General features: G+C 49.4%; 2 protein-coding genes across 7 annotated transcripts in view; one reads left to right on the top strand and one right to left on the bottom strand.

The window, feature by feature from the left end:
* Nucleotides 1-1,360, bottom strand: part of KATNIP (katanin interacting protein) — a 187,450-nt gene extending 186,090 nt beyond the window's left edge. For 5 of the 6 annotated variants that reach the window (XR_003610397.2, XM_028109841.2, XM_028109844.2 and 2 more), the window contains exon 1: nt 1,280-1,343. Coding sequence is in view for 4 of the 6 variants with exons in the window: in XM_028109841.2 (XP_027965642.2) it covers nt 1,280-1,286 (7 nt within the window). In the remaining 2 variants the exon portion in view is untranslated. Of the gene's footprint in view, nt 1-1,279 lie in introns of all 6 variants that reach the window. The other variant, XM_028109842.2, reaches the window with a different exon arrangement.
* A 179-nt stretch (nt 1,361-1,539) lies between these two features.
* The window catches only part of GTF3C1 (general transcription factor IIIC subunit 1), a 72,948-nt gene continuing 54,142 nt past the window's right edge, over nt 1,540-20,345 (top strand). Inside the window, exons 1-6 of the mRNA XM_028109918.2 lie at nt 1,540-1,786; nt 4,914-5,123; nt 10,440-10,616; nt 11,235-11,378; nt 13,429-13,525; nt 17,823-17,946. Of these exons, the coding sequence (XP_027965719.1) occupies nt 1,566-1,786; nt 4,914-5,123; nt 10,440-10,616; nt 11,235-11,378; nt 13,429-13,525; nt 17,823-17,946 (973 nt within the window). The 5' untranslated portion in view covers nt 1,540-1,565. The remainder of the gene's footprint in view (nt 1,787-4,913; nt 5,124-10,439; nt 10,617-11,234; nt 11,379-13,428; nt 13,526-17,822; nt 17,947-20,345) is intronic.

The raw sequence follows: 20,345 nt of genomic DNA, 5'->3' as shown, positions 1-20,345 counted from the left end.
GGTAAGAGCGTAAAGGTGTCTTGAGATCAAAAGTATTTGAGAACTGTTGTTCTGTAGCAATGTTACATTGATCTTTCCACAAGGCAAACTGCAAATGACATTTTATAGTACCTCTGAAGTACAAAGGGCAAAGATGTCTTTTAAGTACATATCAGACTGTTGAATTAAAAAAAATTTTTCCCCCACACTGCATTAAGTGGGTACAAGGAACACATTCCCAGAAGTAAGGGATGGTGGTGAAATGAGAACAATGATATGGATTCTAGCACAGATCCTAACAGTCTGTCTAGACATTAGTCTTCCTACCTTCAAAATGAGATTAGAGTAGCCTATTTTTAGATTATTTTGAATGGTCAGTTCCATGATTCTAATCAGGGAACCCTAAATAGTGGCCCACAGGCGGCATCTGGACATCTGGCCCTCAGACTGATTGCGTGTCATGGTATTTAGAGAAGTGCCCCAGGAAAATAACTGGTTGGAACTGAGTGAGAAGCTTTCCTTTCAGAAACGGAATTGATTTTCAGTCACAGCCCAATCCAGCCCACCAGATTTGCCCCTGCAGATATTGCCATTTGCAACGTCTGGAATGAAGGGCCTCTGAAATCCGTTCCAAATCTCAAAGCTCTATAATTCAGCTCCAGAGGCAGAGTGTCTGAGTTTCTTACTCTGCCGCTTGCTGGCTGTTTGATTTGGGGCAAGTTAACTTAACTTCTTTGAGCCTCAGTTTCTTCATTTGCAAAACAGGATCACACCACTGACCTCAATGGGCTGTTATGAAGCTTAACGACGTGTTACCTGACAGTCTTGCAGAGTTCCTGGCACTGAACAGTACTCAAAGCTCAGAAAAAGAGTATGCCCTCGACTTGGTCCACCCACCTTACCAACTCCGTTTGCCCAGTAGCTGACGACCGCACTCCCCAGGATGACGCTTACCCCCATACCAACTCCCAGATTTCACAGTTCCACACCCGAGGAAGACACACAAGACCCCCCTTCAGACTTCTACCTCTTTCCACTCTAAACCTCTCCTGAGCCCCCGGCCTGTACCGGGTTCCTACACCAACACAGCTCTGCACAGGGGCCAAACCACTGACCACTCCCCCCCAGCCTCTTCTTCCCATCCCGGACCACTAGGGCTCCCTTTCCCTCCGACCAGAGACCACCCTGGGTCAGGCAGTGGCGGCCAAGGGCTGTCTTTCCTAGGATTCTCTCCGAGGGAGCCGAGGGAGATATGGGAGAATAACTGCCCAACCGCCCGGAGGGGCCCACGGCCACTCACCGTCCATCCCTAGAGGCGGCGGTTCCGGGTGCTCGAACCGGAAGCGGCCCCTACAGTGTTTGCAGTTCCCCTGGTTACTGCGGGGTTCCGGACCAATGGCGGTGGAGTCCCGCGGACTGATCCCGCCCCCAAAGGTCGTGACGTCACGCCGGAGCTCTGGAACTCCTCCTCCTATCTCTAGGTCCAACCCGCCTCCCAGGGCTGCCGATCGTTGTGCGCAGGCGCGCTGGAGGGCCCTTAGTGTCCTGGTGCGCAGGCGCCCGGGGAGCTGCAAACAGAAGTAGCAATGGACGCGCTGGAGTCGTTGTTGGACGAGGTGGCCCTGGAGGGGCTTGATGGCCTGTGTCTGCCCGCGCTTTGGAGCCGTCTGGAGACGCGAGTGCCTCCCTTCCCGCTGCCTTTGGAGCCTTACACGCAGGAGTTCCTCTGGCGGGCCCTTGCCACCCACCCGGGCATCAGCTTCTATGAAGAGCCTCGGGAGCGACCCGACCTCCAGCTCCAGGACCGGTCAGCGGCCTGGCCCTGAGGCGGGCGGGCGGTCGGGCGGGCGCAGAGCCCGGCGTCCGATGGCGCTGGGAGGGGCCCAGGTTCTGATGGGAGGGGGCGGGGGAAAGGAGTGGCATCGGGGGAGGACCGCGAGTCTGATGGGGGGCGCGGTGTAAGGGTGGCTGGGGGTCCCTCGGGCCTGGTAGAGCTCGGACGTCTGGTGGAGTTTGGGGTCGTCTAGTGATGTCCCATTCGGTCCGTGTAGGTGTTTGGATGGTGGTGAGCAGGACTGGGGAGGGGTTATTCTTCAGGCTTCAAAGAGTACTCCTCTTTCGTGGTGGATAGGAAGTCAGTTTAGATCAAGACTGGAGACCGTTGAGTTTAGCCACTCTTTGTGGGGCATTCATTCAGTGCTGGGCTAGAGAGCCTGAGGCAACTAGAGATCTGCATAACAGCACGTTTAGCAGTAGTAATAATAACAACAGCGGCTAGCATTTATTGAGTGCTTATTTTTGGCCTGGTAACTATATTATAAGCTCCTGTTCTGGCAGCTTCAGGAGATTGAACTCACTTGATCCTCAGCAATAGGAGCTGTTATCTTCCCCATTTTGCAGAAGAAGAAACGGAGTCGTAGATTAAGTAACCTGTCCAACGTTACAGAGATTATAAGTGACCGAGTGTTGATTTGAACCCAGGCAGTCTGTCACTATAGAGTCTGCTGTTGTGCCGAATTGACAGAAGTTCCCAGAGATAATACTGTCCAAAACAAGACTTAAAGATTGGATTTAGGTGGCCAGTTGGCAGAGTATTCTGGAGAGAGAATAGGAAATGTGAAAGCCTCAAGGAAGAGAAATAAGTTAAGTTTGGCTGAAGTGTAGGATTGGGAGATGGGGAATGGGGAATAATAGTTGGCACTTGCATATGTTTATTGTGAGCTGGGACTTGCTAAGATCCTGACATATAGCAAGTTAATTTTTACAATAACCTTAGGAGGTGGGTATTATCACCCCCATTTTCCCGAAGAGGAAATTCGGCCACAGAGAGGATAGGCGACTTGTTCAAGATTATCAACTAGCAAGAGCAGAACCCAGAATTTGAATCCTTGAAGTTTGGGGTACAGAATCCTCTCTGCCCTTAACCAGATTAGACTGGAGAGGTAATCAGTGGTCTTTTAATCCACTTTAAGAGTTTATCCTTTATCAAAAGAACGGTTGGAAGTTCCCCCCTCCCCCCACCCCACCCAAAGGAGGGTCAGACTGAGGGCAAACTGTGAAGGTGAGAGATTTTAGTAATCCAATCAGAAACAACCAATCATGGTTTTGACGTGGTTTGTAGGTTGGAGTTCGGAGCCAATGGGGGAGAAAGAATTCTGCAGGAGTCTTTGGTGCTAGAAGGCTTTCGTTAAAGGGGGGGGACAGGGCCCTCTGGGTAGAAAGAGCTACACTGGGGTTGTGAGGAGGGACTGATTTATACACTTTGAAGTTGGGGGAAGTAAAGACAAAGGGAGGTTTCCAAAAGGACTCCTATGCTAAAGAAGACTCACCAGGACCCTGGAGGCCTGGCTGTTTGCAAGCTAAGGTGGTTCTTCCCTCTAGAGAAGCCTTAACTTTAAGACAGTTGGGAGCTTCCTGGAGGAACTATACTCTTCCTGCCTTAAGTGACAGTGGGCTGCAGGTTATAAGGAAATTTTCTTCTTGCCTTTGTTTCCCCACATCAGTTTTGCTTACTGTAGTACAGCTGAGAATAAGAGAAGCAAATGGAATCAAGACATAATGAAGCAGAAGAATCAAGAGGATTTGGTGACTGGACGTGGGGTATAAGGAGAGGGGGGCATCAGGGATAATGGCTTCTGGTTCCTGATATTTGGGTTCCTGAGTGAATATTGATGTCCTTCACTGTTAGTAGGGAACACAGAAGAGCAGCAAGGTGGTTGAGTCTCGGGGGAGGGGGGCAAGATGCTGAATGTACTTTGAGACACATTGAGTTCAAGGTTCATTTGGGTGATCCAAGTGGAGATTCTGTTTGGTAAACATGTGATTTCATGGGCGAAAGCAGGCCAGAGGGAGGGATGGGGCTGGACAGGGGGAGTCATCCATATGGTTGGATATTGAAGCTGTGGGCCAGGATCATCCCTGGAAGAGAATGCGGTGTGATGGGAGCCACTAAGACATGGCCCTCAGGTGTGCCTACATGGAAAGGCTGGATGGTCAACTAGGAAGGTCAAAGAAGCCTAGGAAGGTGTGACTGGAGAGAGGACAGCAGTCCACAGCTGCCTCCAGGCAGATGGCCCAAGATGTGATTTGGGAATGGAGAGTAAAGCAGGGCAGAGGTCACAGAGAAGGCGAGGAGGGAAAGAGCTGATAAATAGAAGTGGGTTTTAGCATCAACTAGACTAGCTGTGAGCAGGGTTTGCAAGGAAAGCCTTACAAACTTGGCTAATTCAGTAAGGGAAGAAACGCAAGTCAAAGTTGTCCCCATGGCATTGATACGACATAACTGGGAGAAAGCGGAAAGGAGGGACTTCACTGGAGGCGGGGAGAGGCAGTCATAACTTTGATTTGGATCTCCTTGAATTAAAGGTGTTTGGAGGAAAAGACAGGACTGAGGATTCCGAGGTGAAAATTGTTAACAGATTTGCAGGCACTGGATTTGGAGGGAAACCGAAAGGCCATGACTTGGGCCAGTAAGATGGTTCTGGTTCTAGCATTCAGCTTCTGGAATGGATTTGGGGGACCCTGGAAAGGTCTGTGTTCTCTGGGGTAGAAAGGCAGGAATGCTGCTCTAATCTGCATTTGCAAGGCTGGAGGACCGAGTGAGCTCACTCCTCTCTGATCTCAGTGGGAGGTTGTCAGAAGAATGCGCCAGGGGCGCCTGGGTGGCTCTGTCAGTTAAGCATCCGGCTCTTGGTTTCTGGTTTCAGCCCAGGTCATGATCTCAGGGTCGTGAGATCCAGCCCTGTGTTGGGCTCCCAGCATGAAGTCCGCCTGAGATTCTTTACCTCTTTCCCTCCCTCCTGGAGCGCTAGCTCTCTAAAAATAAAATCTTTAATTAAAAAAAAGAAAGAAAGAAAGAAAAGAAGAATGAGCCAAGTATGTATTATTTGAAAATTTGAGTTGTGGTTTGGTATTTGTCTCTTTCTCCCTTTTAGGTATGAAGAGATTGACTTGGAAACCGGAATTTTGGAGTCCCGGAGGGATCCAGTTGCTTTGGAGGATGTCTACCCCATTCACATGATCTTAGAGAATAAGGACGGCATCCAGGGCTCATGCCGGTACTTCAAGGAGAGGAAAAACATAACCAGTGACATCAGGACCAAGTCTCTACAGCCCCGTTGTATGATGGTGGAAGCCTTCGGCAGGTAACCGATCCGCACCCAGAGAGCCTCACAGGCCTTCTGCTGCCTTGAGCCAGGGGGGACCAGTCAGAGCCTGGACACTGGTCTGTGTGTCAGCCCCACGCCAAGCCTCCACCTTCTGCACTCCACTTTCAGTGGCGCTGATTTTGCTCAGGGGCCTACCTTCCTCTTTCCCTTGGGTCCGCAGTCCTGGCACAGTTGGGCAGAGCAGCCGGCTCTCATTTGGATCAGTGCCTTTCCTTCTCTTGCCCAGGCTGGGGGGGGCGGGGTCCAGTTCCCCGGAGTGGCTAATCCGAGCTCTTACATTCTCCAGCCCGTCCCCACTCCCACCTCCCTCCCTCCCCACTTCACAGAACAGGGAAAAGCTGCCGACTTCCATCTCCTTCCGCTTGCAGCTTTGCCACATCTATTTACCCTTTCCATCAGCTCAGATGCAACGAGAAGCTGCTGCCCCGGCCCAGGCCCCCCCCCCCCCCCCCCCCCCCCGCCGCATTTCTCCGGCCCAGCTCCCGGCACCTCCCGCTCTTTCCTGCGGGTGCTCTCTCCTCAGCCCTCATGACTCAGCCATCTCACAACAGGACCACCTCTTGACCTTGGGTCCCCCGTGACCCTAGATCCCTCTGTGCCACTTGGGGCTGTGCTTCCTGGAAGAAATAGCCACCCTCGCTCTTTCTCCCCTTCACTCCTCTGCCCGCTGATGTCTGCCGTTATTACTTCACTGAAATCTTATCCTCTGAGATTCCCAGTAACAAGCCTGTGGACGCTGTTTGGCCCTTAAGCTCCTTGACCCCTCCGCCCCGTCAGGGAGTTTTAAAGCTCTTGCCCCGTGGCTACCCGCTTTGTTTTTCTTTTCTTTTTTTTTTAAAGGTTTTATTTATTTATTCATGAGAGACACAGAGAGAGAAGCAGGCCCCCGCGGAGCAGGAAGCCCAATGCGGGACTCAGTCCCAGGACCCTGGGATCATGACCTGAGCCGAAGGCAGCCGCTTAACCATCTGAGCCACCCAGGCGCCCTGCTTTGTTTTTCTGTTCTGGCCGATCCTCACCAGCTCCCTCATGGGCTCCCCGACTTCCTTCCACCCCTTAAACGTTGGGCTGCTCCCAAGGGGTCTATCTCTTCCCTAGGTGTCCCCCAAGTGCCACATACGGAGTTCAGTAGCCTCTTGCTCAGTGTGCCCAGAAGTCGAGTGTCATACTCCTTCCCTCCAAACCTGCCTCCTCTTCCTTCCTTGCCTCTTTTGTGATTTCCTCTGCTCTGGGTGTTCCCATGTGCCTGCTGTACAAGCCGCAGACTTCGGACTCCTGGGCCCCTTTTCTCCATACTTCTGCATGCAACTGGCCACCAAGTCCTGTGGACTTGACCTTCGAGCTTTATCTCCAGCCCCCTTTGGCCTCAGAATAGTGCAAGAGTCTCCTGCCTACCTTCTTGCTGTCTCTCTCTCCCTCCCTCCCTCTCTCTCTTTTTTTTTTATAATTTATTTATTTATTTGAGAGAGAGAGAGAGAGAGAGAATCCCAAGCAGCCTCCCCAGTAATGATAGATCCTGACACAGAGCTTGATCACATGACCCTGAGATCATGACCTGAGCCAAAATCAAGAGTCAGATGCTCAGCCAGATGCCCCTGTCTCTCCTCTTTGGAACTTTCCATACCACATGGCACATTTTTCTCTAAGATGGAATTGTGATGAATAGTGCCTTGGTCACTCAGGAGATGCTTCCAACTAGGCACATATGTCCCGTACACGTGCTTTGTTTAGCCAGCACGGTGTTTTGTTTTTAATTTTATCTCATTGCTCATATTTAAAATCTGGATATTTAGCTCCTCTGGAAAAAAAATCACGGGATCTAGCTGCATTGGACTGATTTTTTAATTGGTGGCATAGGCCAGAGCCATGAGCCATGTCCCACCTAGTGCTCCATGCCCTGCAGCTGCCTGTCCCCTGACCTGAACCCATCAGGCTCTGTAGGACCTACCCTCTGCCCCCCCCCCAGCTCTCTGACTGTAGCCCCTCAATTTCCCGAGTCTTCTTTATGCTGTGGCCCAAACATGCAGGGCTCATTTCTATCTCAGGTCTATGGCATGTGCTATTCCTTCTGCTTAGAATGTTCTGCCTCAGATCTTCACATCTCCACACCCTCCTCTTCATTCAGTCTTCAACCTGGCTCCTCAAAAAAAAAGTGTCCCTGTTGCCCAGGCACCATTATGTTACTCATTGTCGCACCAAAAATGGTCATTTATTTATTTATTGAGAGAGAGAACAAGAGAGCACGAGTATGTGTGCACGAGGTGGGGAGGGGCAAAGGGAGAGGGAATGAATCTTGAGCGGGCTCTGCGCCCAGTGAGGAGCCCCACGCAGAACTTGAGTTCATGACCCTGATATTATGACCTGACCCAAAATCAAGAGTCAGATGCTTAACTGACTGAGCCACCCAGGTGCCCCCGTACCAAAAGTGGTCCGAAGTGTTTATTCACGTCACCCCTTCCTCACCAGACCGTAAACTCTTTGAGGGCAGAAACTCTGTCTTGTTCATGGCTGTATCTCTAGGATCTAGAATATGCCTGGCACAACATCAACTCCATGTTGCATGCATGTCATCAATCAGTCACTGCATGTTGACTGATTGATGATCCTGTTGGGTGTTGGAGTTATAACCCCTGACCTGTGTCATGACATCTAAACTCCCCGGGATGGCATTGCAGGGCCCTTCAGGATGTGGACTCCCACCGACCTCTTGAGCTCTCCTTTCTTGCTTGCGAGCCCACCCCAGACTTTCCAGCCAGGCCATGCCACTTGCTTCCCAGGACAGGTGTGCTCCTTCATGCCTTTGGAAACTTGCAGGTTCTGCTTCCTTGTCCTTCACCCACCCCATTGACTGCTAATTCTGGAATCCCCTCCTATGGGAGTGTTCCCTAGTTAGGATGCACACGTTCTGTTCACACACACAGGCTGGAATGGAGGCTGTGCACATAATGGCATTTCATAGGCTCGACCACCAGAGTTGCTGTCTACCAGCTCTTGGGCCATAGCATAATTGCTCACTCTCTGGACTTTCTCCTTCAGTGGACTGTGAGCTCCTTGCCGGGAGATAACACTTTTATTTATCTTGGTATCTCTGGTACTTTGCATTGTGCTTAATCAGTATTTGACATCCTGGCTGATGACCACACTCAGCAGTTTCAGCCTAGCGGGAGTCACTGAGTCAGCTAACTGGAAATGTTGGGATTATAATGTACAGTGTAGTAAACAAATCTGAGTGCATTTGAAAAGCAGCAGACCTGTTCCCCTGTTTTCAAACTTGATTTTCCCAGCTGACCTCTTCCAGTTTAACTTGTCAGCCTGTTTTGAGATGAGAGAACATAGATCCTAAGTACATAGATCCTAAGTCTGTGACATGCAGACACAGGAAGTGGACTGTCTCTCTCTCATGTGTATTCACAGCCTAACATTTCTTCCCGAGGATGGATTCGGCAGACCTCCATGACTGCAGAAGACTCATTGTAGGTTACACACAATGCCAACAAACCTGCAGTGAGTTAAAAGGAAGACAACCCCTTTGATCTTTTGGCCCAGTTGGTGGTAGAAGTGAAGTCTGCTGGTGTGGGGTAGGAGGAGGGAGAACGATCAGACCAAGATGATGGAAGAAATTCATTTTCTCTGCCCAGTCTCCACCACTTAACGACTGAGACTCCATCACAGTGCCTTATCTGCTAATCTAAGCTGACATCTTGGGCAGATTGGCCCACTCCATTCACACACTGTCAGGGTTCAAGCCTTGCAGCCGAGATCCCATGAGGGTGTGCTGGCAGAGAACCCACCACTCACTCACTCCTTGGCATCGAGATAACACCCACTTGGAAGCACTCCCTTTCCCAGATGAGTCACCCAGGGTCCATGCATAAGAGCTCATGAGCTACCAACCTCTCTCATCTTGGGCCAGCATCTATTCTCTTTCATTGCTCTGTTGTTTAAACACCTGACCACAAGGCCTGTCTTCCATCACGTCACTCAGTCTGAAATACCTTGCTAGGCAGGACATATTCTTGCCCTTTATTTTCACACCCCAGGTCAGTAGGTAGGAACTGATGGTTTTCAGCAGACTACAGATCCACTGATCATATAGTTGCGGACAGGCATACCTCATCTCGCTGTGCTCGCAGATGCTGTGTTTTTTATAAATTGAAAGATTGTGTCATCCCTGCATGAAGCAAGTCAGCTGGTGCCATTTTTTTCCAACGGCATTTGCATATTCATGTTTCTGTATCACATTTTGGCCATTTCACAACATTTTGAACTTTTTCATTACTATATTTGTTACGGTGATCTGGGATCCATGATTACACTTTCCTGAAGGCTCAGATGATGGTTAGCATTTTTTAGCAATAAATATTTTTTAATTAAGGTATGCACTTTTTTTTTAGTCATAATGTCATTACACACTAAATAGATTACAATATAGTGTAAACATACTTTTATATGCAGTGGAAACCAAAAAATTCATGTGACTAGTTTTATCACGATACTTGCTTTATTACAGTATTTGCTTTATTGCAGTGGTCTGGAATCAAACCCACAGTATCTCAGCTACACCTGTATTTTTGACTTTGAAATTTATGTCTAGTTCCATAGGTTGGCTCAGTCACTTAACAAATATTTACTGAGCCCATACTCCACAACACAATCATTCTAGGCACTGAAGGTGTCCTAGTGAACAAGTCAACAACATGTCTACTCTTTCGCACTTAAATTTGAAGGGAGGAGAGAGACAAGAATGTCTGCAAAAAAAAATATATATATATGTATATATATACATAGCCATTTTTAAGTGTGCTAGGTACTGTGAAGAATATGGCACTGGTTGGAGGTAGGGAATAGACTCTGGCTAGACTTTGAGGGAGGCCTGAGGAGATGATGTCTAAGCAGTGGCCGGAATGATGAGAAGGAATCAGTCTCCTACAGATGGGGGGAGGAGCACTCAGGCAGAGGAAGCAGCTTGTTTTGGGACCAGCAGGACCATGGAGGGTAAGAAGCAGAGCTGTGGAGGGTGCATAGGTCATTCCAAGCCCTGGTGAGGAGCTGGGGCTATGGTTTGAGTATCCTGGCAAGACCATGGAGGGCTTCACACAAGATGACAAGGTTGGCTCTGTTCACCCCAAACACCAGGCAGTTTGGGGACAGAAACCTCCTTGCCAGGGACATTGTAAACCTCTAAGAAGTGGCATAAGTTGACGATCCTCTAAGGTTCTGTTTTTTTCACATTTGATTTTTCTTAAAATCACTTAAAGTTATTTCTTCCATGCGGTTGTTTCTGATTTGCAGGTGGGGAAAGAGACTGATCATCGTTGCCTCCCAGGACATGCGTTACAGGGCCTTGATAGGCTTGGAGGGGGACCCTGACCTGAAGCTCCCCGACTTCTCCTACTGCATTTTGGAGCGATTAGGCCGGTCCCGGTGGCAAGGGGAGCTCCAGCGAGACCTCCATACCACTGCTTTCAAGTGAGGGGATGATTTGCTTCTCTCCTGAAATGCTAGGACTCCCCCGTGATTGTGCCCTGCCCCCCATCGCAGGCCCTGGTGACTCCCCTTCCCCATTCCTCTCCGCCCCTTTGCAACTGGGGCAGTCTGCAATCCATGATGATTGGGCGTCAGCGCTTTGTTTTTGAAGGGACCCTGGGGCAGCCGTATAATTAGTGTCTAAACCAGACCGCCCTCCAGGGGGAGGCCAGGGCAGTGGGCATAAGTTGGGACCATCGGGCAAACCGGGATGTAGAGTGACCTTACTCATTGGCCACTGCAGGACTGGGGACCCATATTTGATGGTGTCTTCACTAACCCTCATCAGTCATCGCCCACCCCAGCGATCCTGTCCAGCTTCATTTCCCCAGGCCTCTACCTGCATCTCCCATCCACCTCCGCTGGGGGCCTGGGGGGGCGCTCAGGTTGAGGCAGGCCTGTTCCTTTCAAGGCCATTGTCTCACGGTGACTGTTCCCTTGGAGAGGCTGGATAGGAAGTGTGTGTCTTGAGCACTTACATTCAAGTGAGAGGCCCTCTACTGTTGGGTGAAAGCTACCGGTAAAGCAAAATGACACAGCCACACACTTCCTCTCCTCCAGGGTTGATGCTGGGAAGCTCCACTATCACCGGAAAATTCTGAACAAAAACGGGCTCATTACGATGCAGTCACATGTGATCCGATTACCCACGGGAGCCCAGCAGCACTCAATTCTCCTCCTCCTCAATCGGTTTCACGTGGACAGGTACGGCGTGCAGACACCAAAACAATTTGTTCCGGGGATATTTCAGCCATGTGGATTAGATCTGTGTAAATTGGAGAGGCAAAATCACATAATGACTACAGCTTTTTAAGAAAGATATTTACGGTCTATTTCTGATTATGAAAATAAGTCATGCTGATTTAGAAAATTTGGAGATAATACAGAAAAGGAGAAAAAAATCCTATAACCCCACAGCCCGGCAATAGGAACTGTTAAATGTGTTGGTGAAATTTTGGGTGAGTGTAAAAAGAATAAGTCAAATTAGATTTGTTACAGTGGCAGAATGGAGATTGAACTGTTTCCAATTTAAAATTGGCACGTTTTTCCGACATGCAATTCTTACAGTCAGCCTGGATGGTGAGATGGGGAGGTTTCTGCTAAGTGAGTCCTATTCGTGATGTTGCTGTTTAGCTTTGTGTCCTAGTCCGGATGGTACAGCAAGGTGGTGAGATGTGCACATTATCAGAGAGCCTCTGGGAGTGAGTCTCTCTTTGCTACTCCCTGTTGGGGTGACTGCCTGGCACAGGAATGGGGGAAAGAAATGGTCCACCACCCTTTAGAGAGGCCTCAGCCTGCACTCCAGCACCTCGTGCCCTCCTTGATGGGAGAGGTGCAGCGACCAGGGTGGGGAAGAGTTGAGCTCGTGAAGGACCTAGAATACGTGGCCCTTGGGTGGGTGAGTAAGCTGTGCCCCCGAGTGCGTGGCCACCAGTGCCCTGTAGTGGAGGTAGGCAGTGTCACGGGAGACTTGAGGGGCAGTAGGCATTCCCCCTTCTCTGGGCCACGGAGAACAACTCTTAGTCTCCCCTAGCCAAGTGACAGACGCCTTGCCCTTTACCCAGTGGCCTGGCACATCCTCCAAAAGGGAGGTGGGTGAACACTCAGGATTCAGTGTAAGTTTTACAGTTTACAGTGCCCACTACATAGCACCGGCCTGGACCCAAAGAAAGTACTTAACATACATGTCTAGGCAAACTATTGACTGGATTTCCAGGAGTAATGATATCACTGTATTCCTGTCAAAATTCTAAATTCGTCTTCAAACCTATGTTTTAGAACTCCTACATTAGAGAGGATCGTGCTTCGAGAATTTGCATTTTATTTATTTATCTTACTATCCATTGGCTAAATACCAGTATCAGCAGACTCTTCACTGGTGTGTGGCCTGTGTCTGCAGAGAATATAGGTGGCAGCTGTGGGTGGCAGAGAGAACAATGGACTAAGTCATTTGTACTTGACTTGGGTGAAGTCACATGAGCTCTCTGAAGCATGGTTTCCTCTTCTGGAGTATGGCCACGACACAGTGCCCAGTACTAGTCCATGTAGAGTAAATACCTGCACCTGCCTTTATTCATGCGTTGAGAGGCAGTCAAAGTGGAGACGTGGGCATCAACTCTGAATCCCATACCTGTGCCCTCCCTGCCCCCAGGCCTGCAGACACTTAAAGCCAAGGTCACCTTCCCCAGGCACCCACAGTCCAGAAGCCTTCCACTCTCTTTCATGGCTTCCTGGGTGGCCATTAGCTTGGAAGCAGTCATGATCCTACACAATGAAAATGGGGTGGAAGGTGGGGTCGCTCGTGCCAGGGAAGTCAACAGCGAAGAGAGCCCTGGATGTGGACAAACACCTAGGTTCACCTCTTGAGTCTGAGTTTTAGAAAAGCCCGTGCATGTCTTTATGAAATAATCCCTTCCTTCACCAAGTGAATCGTACAGAAATATAGAAGGTGCTTCCTAAACGTTATGGTATTATAAAAAAAATGTAAGGCATTTTCAAGAATCATGACAGCTGCAGCTGAAGAGTCTAGTTGGTAGGCTGTCACTGCTTAGGTGCCCTTGCCCTTGACTGAACCACTCAGAGCCATGGTCTCTGCCCCGCCAAGTGCGGAATGTGGCCGGATGATGGCTGAAACCTAGGACCAAGGTGGTCTGGTCTGGCATGTTGTCATTTAAGTCTTGCCTTGTCATCTTTAAAAAACAGGTGCTCTTTAGCAATAGGTTTGAAAAGATGAACTGTTTTGTGTTTCTCACAGGAGGAGCAAATATGACATCCTCATGGAGAAACTCTCAGGTGTGCTGAGCACACGGAGTAACCAGATGGAGACCCTGGGCAGGCTGAGGGAAGAACTGGTGAGTGCCCGGGGCCACCCGTGTGCTGGGCTGGAATGATCTGTGCCGCAGCCTGGACCTCCTTGTCCAGTATGGGTTAGATGACTGGCAGTTGGAAGCTGTTAATGGACTTGACTGCCCCTAACCTTGAAACAAGTGGGGTCTTCCTTAGTTTCACAGGATCAGAAAGTACTCAGTCCCTTATTGAAGGCCCATTCCCCCCCGCCACCGTTTGCTCTAGGACGTGCTTTACAAGTTCCTGCGGACTGGGAGATCTGGGCATTTAGGGGTGCTGCCGTAAGCACACTTGGAATTCTGTCCCCCCTGGCTTGATATGGAAAAGGCATCGTGACTTTGCAGAGAGTCAGGCGAGATGATGCAGGGAGAAAGCATGGACTGGCCACCTTGGTCTCTGGGCCTCCGGAGTAGAGACAGGGATGAAGAGGGGAGAGGAGGAAAGCACCGAGGTGCCTCTTGCTGTCTCCAGGATGATGAGAACAGTCTTCAGCGGAAGCTAGGGAAGAGCCTGCATGGGAGAGGGGAGAGAAACGTTACCCTGTAGGTTAGATGGCAGAACTGAAAACCTAAAGTTTAAAGTCAGGCTGTTTGGGTCATAGTGATTAGTCCACAAAGGGACACGGTTTGGAGTCTTGATTATTGGCCCCAGGATAATCCTTGTTCCTCACCTTGTGGTGCTGCATTGTGGGTGAGCCCCAGTCTCTGATTCCATCGTAGAGGGAAATGGACCTCTTCTCTAATGCCAGATCTACTACATGCCCAAGTCTCTTTAAAAGATTTTATTTATCGGGAAGCATGGGTGGCTCAGTCGGTTAAGCATCTGCCTTTGGCTCAGGTCACGATCCCAGGGTCCTGGGATCGAGTCCCATGTCCAGCTCCTTGCTCAGTGTGGAGCCTGCTTCTCCCTCTGCCTGCTGCTTCCCCTGCTTGTGGTTGTTCGCTCGCTCTCTCTTTCTGACAAATCTATAAATAAAATAAAAAAAAGATTTCATTTACTTTGTGTGTGTGAGCAGAGGGAGGGGTGGAGGGAGAGAATCCCAAGCAGACTCCCTGCTGAGCATGGAGCCCAAGCCAGGGCCTGATCCCATGACTCTGAGATCATGATCTGAGCTGAAATCAAGAGTTGGACACTTAACTGACTAAGCCAGGCAGGCGCTCCATCCCAAGTCTCTTTAAAGCGGGGCTTATGAGGCTTATGGGTTGGATTTGGCCTACATGTTGTTAAAAGTACATTTGACCTAGCATTTTTTTTTAAATTGAGATTTCACATAAAAATCTAAGTTTCCAGCTTCCTTTGAACTATCAGAGGCCCTGCAAGCCTGAACCTGGCCTGCAGTCTCTCATGACAGTAGTCAGCTTGAGGCAGCTATGCAATGTCTCCTCCCCACCCCGCCCCCCGCCCGGCCCCTTCCTTCCTGTCACCTCAGACAGCAGGCCTGTGTCATTTGTCATTACACATGCACTGCTGTTTGTGGTAAGAGATATTTTTCAGTATTTGAGTCTCTATCAAAAGTGGAAAATGAAAGACTGATAAAGCTTCCTCAGGGACCCTAGTAGAAATTAAGAAAATTCCTACTTGCTTACAAAACATTCTGCCCCCTCTGTTCCTTATATTTCTTGTCCAGCAGACATTGCAGAATGAAGCCCCCTGCCCAACTGGGTCACTCAGGCATGGGGAGTGCGGGCTAGTCTGGTCTCAGGTCAGCCCTGTGGACTAGCTCAGGAGAGTGCATTGTTCCATTATTTATCCGGCAAATACTTTGGTGAGCACTTAGAGTCAGAACTGTGTGCTGCACCACCACGACAAAAGTTAGTGAGGGTGACAGGTCTCATGCTCTCATGAAGCGGTGTCACCAGAGGGGCGGATGTGTGAACTCACACTTAGGCTAGAAGCCTGTTTCGAAGGATGACGTCGAGCTCCATGAAGGATGCACTTTCTTCTGAGAGCTGGGAGAAGCTTTAGAGAGCAAGTTCCAGTTGAGCGGGGCTTTGAAGACGAAGTGTTCCCCACGTAGAAAAGAAATGGCATTTCGGGCCCGGGAGAGCGGCTTGAGCGGGTGTGTAGGAGGTGCAGTAACCCAGCCACAGTGTGCTCAGGCGGGAGCTGCGGAGATGCGGCTGGGGAGGGCAGTTGGGGCCAGATGAGAGAGGTCTAGAGCGCCAGGCCGAGGAGTTGGGTTGTGGCCTTCAGCCTCATAAAGTTGCAAGGAGAGAAGAATGTGATGGAAACGAACTGGGAGAAGGAAGAGAGATTGGAGGTGCGGGCAGGAGGTGGATGCTGCTGCCTCAGGCCGGGCCCTGGGTGGCTGGCCGCTAGAATCCTTTGGGGTGTCTCAATGTGTGAGTGACTGAGGCCAGGATGCCAGGGTGTGTGTGTGTGTGTGTGTGTGTGTGTGTGTGTGTGTGTGAATGAAGGAGGAGGAGTCTTGCTGTCCTGCCGGAGTGATTGCACCTCAATGAAATGGACAGGGCTCAGGAAAGCGGGGAGCGGGCCTGCTTGTTTACTGCTGAAGCCCCACCAGGCGGACGGCCAGGGGCAGGCCCACGGTCGGCGCTCAGTAAATGTGGAATGAATGCCTGAATAAAGTAGGGAGTACAGAAAGAGGAACACGTTGGCAAGAGGACGAGGAGCATGACAATTTGACTTCAGGATTTATTGAATGTGAAGATCTTCTGGGACTTTTCGCTTGGCGAGGTCTTGTCGGCAGCTGGAAATAGGGTCAGAGAGAGCTGAGCAGGACTTAGTGAATAATTAGCCAGTCCGTGAGGTTGATGCCATGAATATGGATGCTGTCTTTTTTGGGGAGTGGGGGAGGCTCACACTGCTCCTTTCCCTTTTTTGCTGGGCAGATTGTGTGAGTCCCTGATGGCAGCCCCCCAGAAAGTGGGACTGCATCATCCTCCCTCGCTTCGGATGGTCCAGGACTTAGGACCATATGTTAGGGGCTGGGGTTTGATGGATGAACTTCCGTAGGGTCTTTCAACGGTGCTGGGGGCACAGCTAGATTAACGACAGATCCCATTTCCAAGCCGGTGCATTTGGATGAGCCATATGTGAGTCATCTGTATTTTTTTGATAGCCATATGCTCTCCTGCCCAAGGGCTGGAACACTGGCTAGTCTGAGAGTTGATCACACATACGTGGCGGCCGCAGCCTGCAGACATATGCTCCCTCTCTCTCCCCCAGGGGGTAAGAGGAAAGCCGGGAGACTCCACTAACAGCTCTTGGTGGTGAGGGCGTCCTGTGGTTCTGTCCACAGCTTACAGCAGCCGGAACTAGCCTCACGACTCCACCGGTTACAAAGGCAAACGCCAGTAGCAGCCCGGATGGATATATGAATGAATGCAACAGGCCAAGTATAAGAAATGGTTTTGTTCTCGGTATGGATTCAAGAAATACTTAGTTTTCTTCCTGACTATTGTAAGAGAAGACAGCACATAACTGGTGACAGGTAGGGACTGACCTTTATCCCTGACATGCAAGGGGCCCATGGGGCCAGTCTTGAGTTGGGCGTGCCTGTCCTGGCTCCCACTGAAGGCTGCAGATCCGCAGTTCCAGGATTTGTTGCCGGACTTTTTCCAAGTGAAGCCAGAACCTACTTTTTTTTTTTTTTTTTTTAATTAAGATTTCACTTTTCAACGTTGGCAAATAAATCACTTATTTTCACAAACGTGTGATGGGAAAACTATGGCCTACGATGGAAGCTGCTTGGTGACCCCTGCAGTTAGGAGCACATAGGGTCATTTTGAACACATTGCCTCACAGAGCTGTGAGTGGTAGGGTGCATGCACTCCTCCTCATTTTGTGGAAACTTCACTGATAAACTGTTTTTTTACACTCCATTTTTTTTCTATTTGTTCCATTGCCCAGGGGCAATGTGCGTGCTTTGTGAGAGTGTGTGTGTGCACGTGCATGTGTGTGTGTTAATGGCACACTTTAATGGTTAGAAAACCAAACATTGAAAAAGTATACAGTGAAAAGCCGCCTTCTAGCTCTGCCCCCCTCCCCATCTGCCTCACTCTCATCCCTATGTATCCTTTCAGGATCTTTGAGCAAATAAATCTCTTTCCCCCTCTTGTAATAGAAACCATTTATAGAATCGTTTATTTAGTGCTCTGGACTTTGTTTTGTTTCCTTGACAACATAGCTTGGAATCTTTCCTCCTTAGCCCCTCCGGTGTTTCCTCGTTCAAGAGAATCGGTTAACTCGGGTCCTGAACTTGTGCTCATTGACGTGACTTCAGTGGTTGCAAATGCCTCGCTCTCATCTGATAGCAGCTCTTACATTGTGTTTTGGCAGGGGCTGTGTGAAAGGACATTCAAGCGGCTGTACCAGTACATGCTGAATGCTGGCCTTGCGAAGGTGGTGTCCCTCCCCTTGCAGGAGATCCACCCTGAGTGTGGGCCTTGTAAGACAAAGAAAGGTAAAGGCCGTCTCAGCCTCTGTCCCCTGGGCTGTGCAGACAGCTTTCACTTCTCCCTTCCAAGTCCCAGCCTTTCTCTCTTCCCATGTTCAGCCTTGCAGTGGGCTGATTTCACGTTTGTTCGACTCTTCCTTCCTCAGTGCCTCCCTTAGGATCTCCTATAGCGAAAGTGCTCGGGAAATGTTCGCTGAATGAAAGTAATCCTAAGTGCCCGCACACGTCTCTATGTAGATTTCCCACCAGCATCTCAGCTGCATGGTGTCCAAAACCAAGTTCATCTTTTCCTTCTTACACTAAACCACTATTCTTTCCAGCATTTTGAAAGTACCGAAGCTGTGTTGCATGATCTCAATGTTCTGTAGCCCTTGCAAGGTAGGTGGTAGTATCACCTTTTACATATAAGAAAATTAAAGTTAAGAGATACGAAATCATTTACATAAGGTTGAGCAACCAGTAAGTGACAGATGTGGGATTTGAAACTTCCAGGAAAGTTAAACTAAGGACTATAGACTGTAAAACTTTAAAAACCTTCCTTAGTCCTTTATTTTTCTCTATTCTTGATTTTTCTTTATGCCATGCTGTTCCTGACCAACCGAAGTCATTTAAAAAATTGAGGTCAGAGCTTTCAGTAGAAGATGATAGATAGGATATATATGTATATCTGCACTTTTCCCAAACTCTTCCCTAGTGATGACAAGGGATATAAAAGGAATCAACCTGTAGGTACAAAGAGACTAGGACAGAAATGACAGCAGAGAGTCGTCAACAGGATTCAGATAGTGACAGACTGAGCAGCCTGGGGAAGCTTAATGACAGCAAAGGGCAATAGCAAACAATTGATGCCTCAAAACCTGAAATAAACAAAAAATGTGGGGATTCCAGGTACCTTTGAGCACAAATTTGGATGGCGCCAGAGATAAGCGGGTTGGTTGGCAGTGTGTATGAGAAGCTGCTGCTTCCCTAGGTCCTGTCCCCTACTTTGCATAGCCAGGTAAGAAGCCCTTTCCCACAAAAGTCAGGCCTTCTCTACTTCTTTCAAGATAAGATGCATTGGAAGCTTTTTGGATTCACTGACCCACCTGGGGACAGGGTGGCATGCTGAAAATGGGGACACTGAAACGAGAGGGTCCTCTCACTGTGGTTCCAAATTTGGCTCCTGAACAGTGGCAGTGAGACTTAACCATCCCCTAGGCCAGAGGCTGGAGGCTACTTTTCTGTAGAAACCGACCAGTCCAAGAGAAAAGTCTTTTAGTTACTGAAATTTATGGGTATCCCAATAAAACAGCTGGCCCCTGCCCGCTCACCCTACATGGAAGCCCACACAATGGCTCCCTCCCCCTCCCCCTGCACAACACCCAAAACACAGGCTTTGGGCAGCAATTTAATGCTTCACCAAACGTTTGAGAGCTCTAATAGGAATGTAGCAGAAACAAACAAATGTAGGAAATAGAAACAAAGTGAGGAGCAGAGGAAAACGTGAAAGAACTGGCAGAGAGAAGACATTGCATCCATGAAAACAGTGAGAAGCTCTCGAGGGATGTGCAGAAAATAAAAAAGCTCTTGGAAATAGAAGAAATGTGACTATTGCAATAAAAGGTTTAGCAGAAGGGAAGGTAGTGAGATAAAGTCGAGAAAAATCTCTCAGAAAAACTCAAAAGAGGTGAGAACAGAGCTAAGTTGAAAATAAGACGCTACGCCTAGAAGGTCCAACATCCGCACAAGGGGCTCAGGGGGAGAGACAGACCGTGTGCAGAGGAAGAGAGGAGACAATGAGGAATGACACAAGTGATTCTCCCAGATCTGTAGGATGTAAGTTACAGAGCAAAAGGCCCATCAGGTGCCTAGCACGAAGAACACACAGAACCCCACACCAAAATCCAAAATCCTGGGACTTCAGAAACCTGGAGCAAAGGAGCCTCCAAAGAGGAGACAGCAGACTTCCTGGTAGTAAAAGCTGGGTGGTCTTGAAGCAGCACTTTCATTGCACTTTCTATCTGGAGCGCTCTATTCAGCTTTCGCCTTGATCCACTGTGAAAATGTGGAGATTTCCATACGTGCAGATGTGAAACAGTTTATCTCCCATCTCCCGTGTTCCCTTTCAGGAAGCTGCAGGAGGATGTAGACCATCGAACAGCAGACTGAAATGAGGCGGAAAAAGTGGGGTCCATGTCATGGGGGAGACCAGGAAAAATGTGGGGAGGTGGTGAAGGGAAATCACGTGACAGGCACCACGGCAACCCGTCCACAAGGGAGCAGGGCAAGAGGGCTCTGGAGGGATGGAAGTCCATGCGAAGGATCAGCTGCCTAGTGAGTGTGAATGTGTTTAGAGAAGGCTGTATGTCTGCAGAGAGTCTGTGTGTGAATTGGTGACAGGTACACACAAAACCAAGCCAATGGGA

This window comes from Eumetopias jubatus, unplaced genomic scaffold (genome assembly GCF_037043125.1).
Source record: "Eumetopias jubatus isolate StellerSeaLion01/CBP00866 unplaced genomic scaffold, mEumJub1_p1.0 scaffold_12, whole genome shotgun sequence".
Classification (NCBI taxonomy): domain Eukaryota; kingdom Metazoa; phylum Chordata; class Mammalia; order Carnivora; family Otariidae; genus Eumetopias; species Eumetopias jubatus.
Note: the sequence above shows the minus strand (reverse complement) of the source record. Positions and strands in the feature narration are given on the sequence as shown.